Source organism: Puntigrus tetrazona, chromosome 25, assembly GCF_018831695.1.
Source record: "Puntigrus tetrazona isolate hp1 chromosome 25, ASM1883169v1, whole genome shotgun sequence".
NCBI lineage: Eukaryota > Metazoa > Chordata > Actinopteri > Cypriniformes > Cyprinidae > Puntigrus > Puntigrus tetrazona.
In genome coordinates this window covers 9,632,245-9,644,288 of record NC_056723.1, presented here as the reverse complement: position 1 = coordinate 9,644,288, position 12,044 = coordinate 9,632,245, and the positions used below count along the sequence as shown (strand labels likewise).

The 12,044-nt window shown below is 35.7% G+C and overlaps 1 protein-coding gene across 1 annotated transcript; it reads left to right on the top strand.

The window, feature by feature from the left end:
• Positions 1 to 468: 468 nt before the first annotated feature.
• adal (adenosine deaminase-like) lies at positions 469 to 4,806 on the top strand. The gene is made up of 10 exons (XM_043227509.1): positions 469 to 629; positions 767 to 897; positions 1,759 to 1,819; positions 1,897 to 1,984; positions 2,059 to 2,140; positions 2,221 to 2,347; positions 2,425 to 2,505; positions 2,752 to 2,890; positions 3,782 to 3,882; positions 4,226 to 4,806. Exons 1-10 carry the CDS (start codon positions 585 to 587, stop codon positions 4,415 to 4,417), a joined length of 1,047 nt encoding a protein of 348 aa, XP_043083444.1. The 5' UTR covers positions 469 to 584; the 3' UTR covers positions 4,418 to 4,806.
• The last annotated feature ends 7,238 nt before the right edge of the window (positions 4,807 to 12,044 follow it).

The window sequence follows — 12,044 nt, the reverse complement described above, 5'->3', positions numbered from 1 at the left end:
TATGCATAAATTACAATTTATGTATTTGCTCCTTTTTATGTACTTAATGTATTGGTGTATTTATGTGCAGTGTGTACATATGTTGATGTTTTTTATGAACACTAAATATAAAAAGTCATTGTTTATTTCTCTGATTTGTGTATACGCTTTTTTTAATTTAATGTCAGTCAGTGTTATTAATACTCAAAAAAAATAAAATAAAAGTGAATTCAAAGAAAACGTGCTAAAAACGTAAACTCGTTATTATTGTTATTTATCTCGCAGCATTCGAATGTTTACCTCATGTACTAAAATAACTAAAACAATAAAATGAATAATACCTATGCAGACACATGACAAAACAGAATTACTAAAACTAGAATTACTCGAATTAAAATGAAAGTATGCTGATAGTTTAACGTGAATATGAATATGGGAACCATTGTTAGAGGCCGACGTTGCCTGACACTCATTTCTGTAACGCATCGCTGGTGCATCAGGAAAAACATTCCGTGTCCATGTGTCAAAATTAGTTCACTCAAACTCTATTTCACGCGCAGGAGCCTTTTCGAAATTCGCATTTCATAAAGCTAACAGTAACTGAGATGGATACCGAAGCGGATCTCTTCTATCGTCAGCTGCCCAAAGTGGTAGAAAAATTTTTTTAGATGCATTAATAAAACAGACGTTATCCTTTAATGAACTAAATCCAATGTACATAAAAATGAATTGATAATAAAAAAAATCAAGCTTCATGAAATTAAACGCGGTGTGTGCTTTCTTTCAGGAGTTACACGCACATCTCAATGGTTCCGTCAGTTTTGAAACGATGGAGACGCTTATAAAGCGCAAGCCGCATCTAAACATCGAGCACAGCATGACGGCCATCCGCCGCGGACAGCGCCGATCACTGGACGAGTGCGTGTCAAACACCGCAGACACACCACACAAACACACTCCAGGCAGGGACCGCTAGCGCGAACAAGTACTAATAACAAGTAACGTTGCTTCCGAAATCGCCTATTCTACGAGCACGTTTTTTTTTAACAAGTACGTACTTAGTAGGAAAGTAGTAAAGGATGAATGTGATCCGGATGATTTTGTCATTTGTCTGTAAAAAGCAAACATTTGGGCAGATATGCTATTCTTGATTTCCTTCTTTTTTTGTCGGAGAAAAGGCATTGTCAAAGAAAGGGTGGAAAAGATGTTAAGTGTATAAGTAATGTGTTGCAGAAAGTACATTCTATTATGAATGGATGTGTCCACAAATTATTGTGTATGTTATTTCCTGTATGTTTTTAGAAATAACATATTTAAAGTGATGTCCGGATTTATATGGGGAGGTTTTTTTTGTTATTGACATGGATCCAACATTAAGGTATTCCTTATAAAATGCTTATCAAAAAAGCAACAGTTTACTAAAAAGTGGGGATTTGTGACCTACTAGTGTCAGTCACTTCCCTACCATACACAAATTACCGTTCATAGTAGTGAACAACACGACACAACGCACAGGATTCATTTTTAGTGTAGTGCTAATTTCGTTATGTTGCATCCGAGTGCTATTTATGAAAACTGTTCATTCAGACATACTACTCATCGCTACATACTGCAGAAGCACACATATTTGGATCCGGTCATTGTTTTTTGCTACCTAGACAAGTGCGCTAAATTTGTAGTGCACACTTAGTATACTAATAATAGTATGCTACACCTAGTCTAATGTTGTTTCAGTAAATACAAATGAGCCATTCCTAAGGTAGTGCATTTCTCCAACAGGTGTTTTCAAGTGTTTAAAGTGATTCATCAGCTGGTTGATTCAGAAGAGGACATTCTAATGGTAATGGCTTTAAAAAGCACTTTATTCTCTCGCATCATTAAGAATAAACTAAAAACAGAATTATGATGATCAAACAGGTTGCCAAAGCAGTCATTCGAGAGTTCGCGGCAGACGGTGTAAAATATTTGGAGTTGCGTAGCACGCCGCGGGAAGTGACTGAAACAGGTACGGGAAGCGTTTTAAACATGTATTAGCAGCTCATTTCTGCTTTTGTTGACGTTTATTTTTGTCTCAAAAAGGTCTCACTAAAAAAAGATACATTGAAACTGTGCTGGAAGCCATCCGGCAGTGTAAACAAGAGGAAGTTGACATCGATGTCAGGTAATTTTCAGGTGTTTATTCTAGGGGTAACGTCCTGTTTCTTTCACGGTGACCTGCTGTATTTTTGAACGTTTGAACAGGTTTCTCGTGGCCGTGGACCGCAGACATGGGCCTGTGGTTGCCATGGAGACAGTGAAGCTAGCCGAGGACTTCCTGCTTTCCAGCGATGGAGTAGTAGTTGGACTTGACCTCAGCGGAGACCCAACAGTGAGTTGAGATTAACTGCGGGTTAACTTGTCACTCGACTTGTTGCTTCTGTCTGCAACTTATCTTTGATCTTACAGGTCGGTCATGGAAAAGATTTGCTCTCTGCTCTTGAAAAAGCCAAGAACTGCGGTCTGAAGCTGGCACTACACCTCTCAGAGGTCAGAGAACATTTATTTTATGTTGGAATTATGTTTTGGTTCCAACGTAACCTAGAGCTAATCTAGTTAATCTAGTGCTGTCAAATAGATTAATCACAATTAATTGCATGCTAAATAAAATATATTCATCTGTATGTGTATTTATATGTTCATATAATGTAAAGACAAACTTTTGGGGATTAAACATGATGAATTGATTCGACGGCATGTTTTTACATGGTTTACTGGAGTTTGTGTGTATTTCAGGTTCCTTCTCAGAGAGAAGAGTCTGAGCTGCTGTTGAACTTACCTCCTGATAGAATCGGCCACGGAACCTTCCTGCATCCTGAGGTCGGCGGGTCTGACAGTCTTGTGGATAAAGTCTGCAAACAAAATATTCCTATTGGTAAGAGGTTTCCATTGTACTTTCAAAATGACATTTCATTTTTTTTTTATTTCATTAACAATTTTGCTATTTAATTTAATTTTAGTTTATTCACTACTTTATGGTTTTATATAGTCTTCCAGCAAATGCCAAAATGTACATACTTGAACTAATTACCATTTATATTATCATTTTTTAAAAACCTAGTTTTTTTAAATCTAAATAATTATTTTCTTTTAAATTAGTGTTCTACCATAATTCCAAAATGACATGCTTAAACTAATTAAAAAAATATTTTACTATTTAATTTTTATTTTACTTTATTTTTATTTTCATAATTTCTTAATTTCTATTATATAGTTATATCCAGTTGCAGATTATTTACATAGCGGAACATTAAAGATTTTTTTACCTAATTTAAAGTTTCGATTTTATTTACTTTTATTTTATGATTTAATTGTTATTATATATTATAAATATAATTTGTTTAATTTTTGACTAATTTTCATTGTAGTTCTTTAATAAATTTTTATTAAACTAGTCTAGTATTTTTGTTTTATTATTTTAGTTAAATTAATTTTTACAGTTTTTTTTTTTATAAGTTTATTTGTTTTTAACTAGTGTTCTAATGTAATTACACATTTTTATTCTTCATTTTATTATTTTCATAATTTCATATTTTTATACACCGCAATTCCAAAATTATATACTTCAACTTTAACAAATTAAATATATATAAACTATATATATATTTTATTTAATTAGTAATTAGCTAATATTTCTATTAACTAATAGCACTTAACCAATTAACTAATTTATTTTATTGACTTTATTATTTTATTAACTCCTGTCTTAATTCCAAAATGGCATGCTTGAACTTTTAAACAGTATTTTTTATATTTTTAATTGCAGAGATCTGTCTGACCTCTAATGTGAAAGGTCAAACAGTGCCTTCATATGACAAGCATCACTTCCACTACTGGTATAAGAGAGGACATCCTTGTGTTCTTTGCGTGAGTTCAGTTTCCACACTATTTTGCAGTTCAGACACTTCAGATACCTGTAAAGCCTGACATATGAAACAATAGTATAAAAACTTCTTTACATAGAAGAAAAGTGCAATTTAGAGGTAAATCAGTAATGTAAATCAATAATATCTTTAAAACAGTAAAACAGTCTACTATAAAATGCATATAAAACTCAGTCACTCCATATCTCCCAATAAGATGTCTTAGTAAGATCATGTTAGTGATTTAAAGACCTTAGAAATTCAGACATTGTTGGTTTACTGTAAGCTCTTTAAAACGTGTTGAGTTCAAAAATAACAAGATGCCGTTCCTCCTCCTGTCCTGTCAGACGGATGATAAGGGTGTATTCTGCACGGATCTGTCTCAGGAGTACCAGCTGGCGGCCTCCACCTTCGGTTTGACTCGGGAGGCTGTGTGGATGCTCTCCCAGCAGGCCATTGGATACACCTTTGCCCCCGAGCCAATCAAACAGAGGCTGGAGAAGAAGTGGGCGGAGCTCAAACAGCAGATCCTCCAGTGAGGAACGACAGCTGTAAAACTTCACCAACAGTCCTACCTCAGAGTTTGCCAAACGGTGGTTTGTCAAACGCGAAAGCACACAGTTGCAGCTAATTACAGTTTCCTCCATTTCAAAGCACTGCATTAATATCTGATCTAATACATACATGTTGTATGAAACACCATGGACTGTTTAAATTAAATTGATTTTAATATTTATAATAGATTATTGAGGATTTCTTGAATATTGGTATTGTTTATTAACACAACAGTATTAAATATAAGTATTAATTATACAAGTAGTGTGAAAGTGATTTATTTTGTATTACATTTTCAGCTTAAACGGTTGCACTCATTAATAAATACTTATGATTGAAATGTAAAATTATTAATCAAACCCTGAAACTAAAAACAATAAGTTCATGTCTACTGCGTAAAAGGCACATTTTTGTGCATTTTAAATTTCCTCTATTTCAAAACAATGATTATTGAAGGTCCTCCAATATTAATTTAGTTATTAATTTGATTATGCTGCATGTAAGTTTATTATTTACATATCCTGTTATCTATTTAGTATTTAGCTAATTTTTTTAAATCATCATTACTCATTAGCAAATAACTCAAAAAAAAAAAAAAAAATAACAAAAACTTCAACCGCACTTTAACCAACCGAACGTTTTTTTACCACAAGAGGGCAGCAGTTCATCTTAAACGTTCTTGTTTTAACGGAAACGGCTAAAATGGCATTTCTCTCCTTGATGTTGGTGCCTGTTGAATGATGGATTAGATCTTGAATGGTTTTTGTTGTTACAGTATATCTGTATTTATACGACCTCAAAAATCTCCTGTTCGGAAATGTTTGTGAGAGTTTAGCATGCAGTTAGGCTCTCGAAACGACGGGATCTAATGGCTGTGAGCTCCCTTAGAGAAGACAAAAGAAACAGAGCCACGAATCCTCTAACCCTGTTCCCCAACACACTGTGCTTTAGTCCTTGCTTTTATATTAGGCTTTCGAGGGGAGTCTATAGAGATGACAAAAGAATGGACCCCATTGCGCCCGGTTGGGCACCTCAAATGTAACACCTCGATTGATTTCTCCTGAGGTTTCCTTTAGGGGTCCTACTTCTGTAATAGTATCGTGTGTGTGTGTGTGTGTGTGTGTGTGTGTGTGTGTGCACGCATGCTTGATACAGGGTAAATCAATGTCAAAATGCGTTTTCAGGTCTTTCTCCAGCTGGTGTTACATTACAGGTGAGACCATGGGATGTTTTTTTGCTGAAACGTTTTGGGTCAGTAAGTGATTTGCTTTAATAAATGCATTAAATTGATCAAAAGTGACAGTAAATAATGTTACAATATGCTGTTTTTTTGAACTTTCATTCCATTCACCTGAAAATGTAGTTAAACACAGTTTCCATTAAGCATATTAAGTAACAGAAAGTAAGTTATTCACATCAGCATATTAGAATGATGTCTGAGGGGCGCCTGCAGGATTTTTTCCGGGGGTTTATACACTTATCAGAGATTTATTTCTTTATTTATTATGTGTGACAGTTGTTATAGCTCATGTTTAATTAATTTAGCCCTATTACATTATCTCAATTTGCCTTGACTAAAATCTATAGATATAAAACAGTTGAAGCATATCACAAAAGTTTAAATGCTTAACCTACATAAATGTGCTGCGGTAGACGCATGTCCAGAGGCTGGGCCGCAGTCTGCAGGTCACGGAGGCGCCAGCGTCATCACATGCATACTATATTAAAATATTGCGTTTCTCCCTTAAAAAAATGCATTACATTAATTTTGCGTTATTTTCACGTTACTTTTTAAAAAAAATAAGAGCAGGGCTTTATTGCTTCTTTTTAATATAAAATGTTATTTTTATAGAAATGAAATGCCATTTTGTACCCAGAAGTGTAATGGATAAACCTCAGGCTGAAGGAAGAGTAAGTTGATGTATGTACTGTAGAATGAAGGAGAAGAAAGTTCAACAATCTTCAGCAATAAAAAAAAAAAAGAAGCACACTTGTTAGCCTATCTAAAGTCATTTTTTCTTAATAGTATGGTTGAACCGGATCATCATAGGTCGGCAGCAAGGACACTGGTTAATAAAATAGAATTAGGTACTGTACATTTGTGTTATTTAACATATTTTATTATTGCATTTTATTCTGCGTTTGCATTTCACTGTTTTCATTAATTTTGATGAATACTAAATCTTTTTTCTTTTTTTTTGTGAGAAGAGTCTAGAACTACAGTAGCATTATGTTCACAGCACACACAACGCCTCTGTGCTTCCGCTTTCTCCCAACAGTGGCACAGGAGACTTATGTTTTCTTGTAAACTGTTACTTGAAAAAAGTAATATTATTAACCAGCTTGTGTTTCTTGTAATGCGTGACCCCCAACACTGGTGGGAAAATATGCTTATAAAGGTAAAACTTCAAAGGGTCTAGTTTTATTTGTGTACATTCACAATACCAACAAAACATTGTTCTTTTTTGTCCTATAAAATAACTAGCTTCTGCCGTCTCGGTCTAGAATAGGAGCGCTTCACGTAAAAAGAAGCTCAGCGAATTGACTCACAGATATGAGAAATATATCTATAGAAAGCTTTTATTGCTACTTTATTACAAATCGAAAAGCAAAAACTCTTTCACTATCCGTAAAGATGCATTTCTCTCTAAAGGCACTAAGCACTAGTGGCTTACGTCTAAGGAGGAGATTAAATATAAAATGTGTCTAAAATATAGAAACAGATTATATTTTACGTTTTATATTTAATTGGATAGCTACAGTACATTTTATTTTAAAATAAAAAGCAAATATAATTGTGTAGCTGTTCTAGTTATATATTGCTCTGTTAAACGCAACGCAATTCTGTCTGATAGCCTATGTGAATTATTAATTATTTAAATCCATATTAGTACAATGTTTTTAAAAATTACTTCATTGTAATCCATATGCTTTTAAAGAACTTTTCACTATAAGTTTTACGGGTAGCTTGAATGCAAAATGTTCTCATGAATTCGTTGCATTCGCATTTGTAAGATATGACTACATTTTATTTATTGTAATTGTAATTTATTTAATTTATTGTAAAGTTGCGCATGACACAATTTTCTGTTCCTATTTGGCGTGATATTTACAGACTTTTAATGAGACTGATGAATTCACAATTAATGGAATTAATGGTTGAGTCAACAGAAAAATAATGCAGCCTTGGTAGGCATAAAAAAACCCAAAAAACTCAACCCCAAGCTTTCGTCCTCAAAGACCATAGACCATTTTCACTGTTATTGCCCCGAGCTAGTCTGCGACTACTTTTTGTGCTGTTTTTGCAGTTGTGTGTGTTTAAAGAGGGCACCTCCTATTGTACCTTTTAACATGTCATCTTTCTCATTTATTCGCTTTTAGCTTTGGGCCTCTCTGACCAGCGGCTGTAAAGATGGAAGGTCAGCTCATTCAGTCAATACACAGCACAACTCGTATTGTCATCTTTGACCATGACACCTGCACAAATGAGGTCGCATATTAGTTTTTGTTGTTCGACACATTGGTCTGTGTGACGAACTTGCTTAAAACATAGGTTTTAATCAGTCTGAACAGCTTATTAAGTAGCTTCTGATTAATTCAGCATGTTATCGCATGTAACAATAAGACGGAGGACGTTGTTAATGACCTGTTGACCTAATGGTGTTTACACCCTGCCTCTTCAATCGCGTTTTGTAGAGTTGTCCATTTTTGTTGGAGTTTGACCGTTTTAATGCTTTATTCTTTGTATGATAATATTAGCTTTGTATTCTTTGCAAAACCTCTGAGAGAAGAGGTATCACATTGTTAGACGTGATAATTTCCTTTCTTGGCTAAAACAGCCACATGACGCTGGCAGCTGTCCAGTGAGATATTCCACAGAGGCGTATCTTCTTCACAAGGCCTCTGTTATGCTGCTTCTGTTTGTAAAGCATATTTGACAAGCTGGTAATGATGCCAGACACATACAAACTACAAAGCTTGTCTTGCTTATGTCATCTCAACAATGCCCAGATGCATTTGCTGTGTTAGCAAGAGCTTTGGCTCTGTCTGCAAAAGCAAAGGTTTTTTTTTTATTGTTTGAAAGCAGCAGAGTGCTCAAGTTTTTCTCATTTCAGGAAGACATGAAACCGTGAGAACGCGCTTATGCACAAGGCTATCCGGGAGCTTGCTCTGATTTTTTTTTGTTATTCTCTTTTTCCCTTTTTATTTATGCATCTAATGCATGAATAAAATAATCCTGACACCCAGATGCTCAGGTTTAAATTGTTGATGTGTAAACTTATTTCTTGTGTTTTAAAAAAGACTGTAGTTTGATGAGAACAGAACTCTCTTTAGTGACGTTTAATCTTTTCTGTTCTGTAAACTAGAAAGCATTTTGGTCTGATGTGAACACTTTCAGACATGCCTTTACCAAATACGATAATGCAGCTTAACATGTTGCCAAGATCAGTTGTCTCTTCTATTTCACACAAAATAGATTAAATGTTACATTAGCGGTGTACAGTACGATTCCCTCTATTTCATACTCTAGATTTTATATTTATTCTGGTTTGAGCAGTTCCATATATTCAGCAGGGTCACCAAATCAGTGTATTAAAGTTTATTAAAATTCGATGATTATTGTTACACCTCATCATACTAAAGCTAGCTATTTTCTTCCATATTCCAAAAAGCATTTTGTCGACAAATCGGGCAAAACAGCGTTACTGAAACCTGTTGCATTGTTCTAATTCACAGACAATGGGTTAAATGTTAATCATCCAATGATAGCTAATATCCTTTGTTTCATACTGTAGAAAGTATTGTGATCTGATGTAAAGAGTTGGTGATATACAGCAGGGTCACCAGTTCAGATAAGGCAGTGTAACAGATTAACCAAAATCTGTTACCTCCCTCTGTTTCATAAATAATGGCTATAATGTGACCCAAATTCATACTGGTGATGACTAATATCGCATCCTTTGTACTCTAGGAAGCATTTTGATCTGATGCAAACAGTTGCAGATATACAGCAGGGTCACCAAATCAGACAATGCAGCGTAACAGGTTACCGAAACCCATTACCCTCCTGTATTTCACTCAACATCCCACTAGTAATGTCTAATCTCCTCTGTTTCATACTTTTAAAGCATTTTAGTCTGCTGTGAACGGTTGCAGAAATACAGCTGGGTCACCGAATCTGAAGAGGCAGCGGAACACCTCTCTGTTTAATAAGGTAAGGGCAGTTGCGATTGTTTGTTTGTGGTGTCAAAGAAAACTACTACACAAACGGGTGGTGGTTTGATTGGGCAGCGTATTATTCATCTAATTAGCACCACATTCCATCTGCGTAACCATAAATCGCATATACTGCATTTAATGTGCGGTTTTCCTGCTGGATTGGAAGATTATTATTGAAAAATTACATGTTGCAACTGCACCCACGCCGTTCCTTCACTTCAGAGTTGCCCAGGGTGATGATTTGTTTTGAAACAACCTTGCAAAATGAGCAGCAAGCAGAGGTGTCTTGAGAACGTCTTGGCTGCCCTTTCAGGGTCCTTAAAGTCACTGTAGCATGTAATTGTGGCAGGAGTGCCAGGGAAAGAGAATTGGATGGTAAAATGTATTGGTGCAAACTGGGTTTTCAACAGTAATAGCTTCTTAATAAAGGCTGAGCAATTTTGTGTTCAATAACAATCCGGTTTTCACCCAGGAAATTGACCCAGCGGTATGAACATGTGGATGTATAGTATATACAGTGGCATGTGAAAGTTTGGGAACTCTTTGCAGAATCTGTGAAAATGTGAACAATTTGATCAAAATTAGAGAGATCATACAAAATGCATGTTATTTTTTTTATTTTGTACCTTCCTGAGTATTTTATATAACACATTTTTACATGTAGTCCACGAGAAGATTTTTTTTTTTTTTAAATAACCCCCTTCAAAAGTTTAATACTGCATGTAGTTACCCGGATGATATATGACAAACAGTTAAACTGAGCACTGTTATTCAGAAAAATCCTCCATGTCCTGCAGATTCTTCAGTTTTTTAGCATCTTGTGCATATTTGGACCCTTTCCAGCAGTGAATGTACGATTTTGAGATCCATCTTTTCACAATGAGCACAACTGAGGGACTCGAACAAAAGGCTCAGACATTCACTGTTGCTCCAAATTTTTTTAATCAATCACGTAAAAGCTTATTTCATCTTTGGAAAACAATTTAGGATATTTCTTTTTTAATGAAAACCGGGAGGCTTTTGTCTGTCCCATTGGCTGCCAAGTAAATAACACTGTCAAGGTCCAGAAAAGACGTAGTCAGAATAGTCCAACAAAAATACGTTTTTGTAAGCAATTAAAACAAAATGGATGAAAACTCTGTACGCTGTTCTGTGTCAGCAGTGACACAGGGATGTGCTGTTTGTGTTCAAATCAGAGAGTAAATGGACATAGGAGACGTATCCGTGTGTTCCTGCTGACACAAGACATCATGCGTAGCTTTTATGAGATTGTAACGACATGGCGGTAAGTGATTAGTAATAAAATTTTCATTTTTGTTGGAGTAACCCTTTAATGACTGCAGGGTGAAAACCTTTTGAATTTGAAGATCAAGGTAAATTGATCTCAATTTATTTGCCAGAAAACCTGCAAATATCTTCTGTTGCTTGTGAGGAGCAAATATTAAAAATATTAATAATAATATTATAAGAGCCTGGGTCCCCCCTTTTAACGCATTGTTTTTCCTTCATTATCATCAGTGAGCATTTGAGCCTTTTCTTAAAGTTATTCCCGAGCCCCTCGGTTGTCCTCATTGTGATCAGGCTCTCTCAGCGATCAACCGCAGCCAAGCTCCCCCACCAGCCCACCACAACGCTCACAATCACCCCAATTCTGATCCGCCACACCTGCATGTAATCATCACCTCATCAAGCACCTGCGTTTAAGCACACACCACAGATCCCTCAATGTCCGGCCTCGTTCCTGAAGAAGTGGACTCTTGCTAACGCTCTATTGAGTTAAGCCAGCTTAGACCTACCTATCCTTCTCCAGTTCCAGTTATCTCCTGTGTCTTCCAGTTCATCCTCGTATCCAGTGGTGTGTGCTCCATTCAGATCCGTGTTCAGTCTTCAGCTCCAGCGATTCTGTCAAAGTGATACATGTTTACTCACCTTCACACTCGCCAGCCTTCTCTTACTCCTCTGCTGTGTCAAATAAATCTTATTGTTACTCCTCTTACCTCGTCGTTGTGTCCACTTCCGTAACAGCTGGAAAGGGTATTTTTCTGAAGAACAGTTTTCAGTTTAACTGCTCAGTGCAAACAAGGGTCTAATTAATAACCATTACGAAAAAAAAAACGTATTCAGCATAGTACTAAATAAAAAAAATAATCTGCATGTTGTAAGATCTCTCTTATTTTGTTAAAATTGTTCACATTTTCTAAACTTTTGCATGGAGGTACGTGCATGGCACAAATAGTACAGAAACAGGGCTGTAATGAGCTGATCGGCTCATCTGGATGAGTAGCATTTCAATTTAAAGGTACCAAATAACCTATGTAAGCTTGTTAGAGTGTGAAATTTTAGATTTGATCTGAAGCTGTGTGAATCCCTGTGAGCAGGGTGAATGACTTA

Excerpts from the sequence above, each read along its gene's own strand:
- adal (XM_043227509.1), top strand. The coding sequence starts at position 585 with ATGGATACCGAAGCGGATCTCTTCTATCGTCAGCTGCCCAAAGTG. Across the intron at positions 898-1,758 it reads CAGCGCCGATCACTGGACGA|GTGTTTTCAAGTGTTTAAAG; the intron begins GTGCGTGTCAAA and ends TTTCTCCAACAG. Across the intron at positions 2,141-2,220 it reads GAAGTTGACATCGATGTCAG|GTTTCTCGTGGCCGTGGACC; the intron begins GTAATTTTCAGG and ends ACGTTTGAACAG.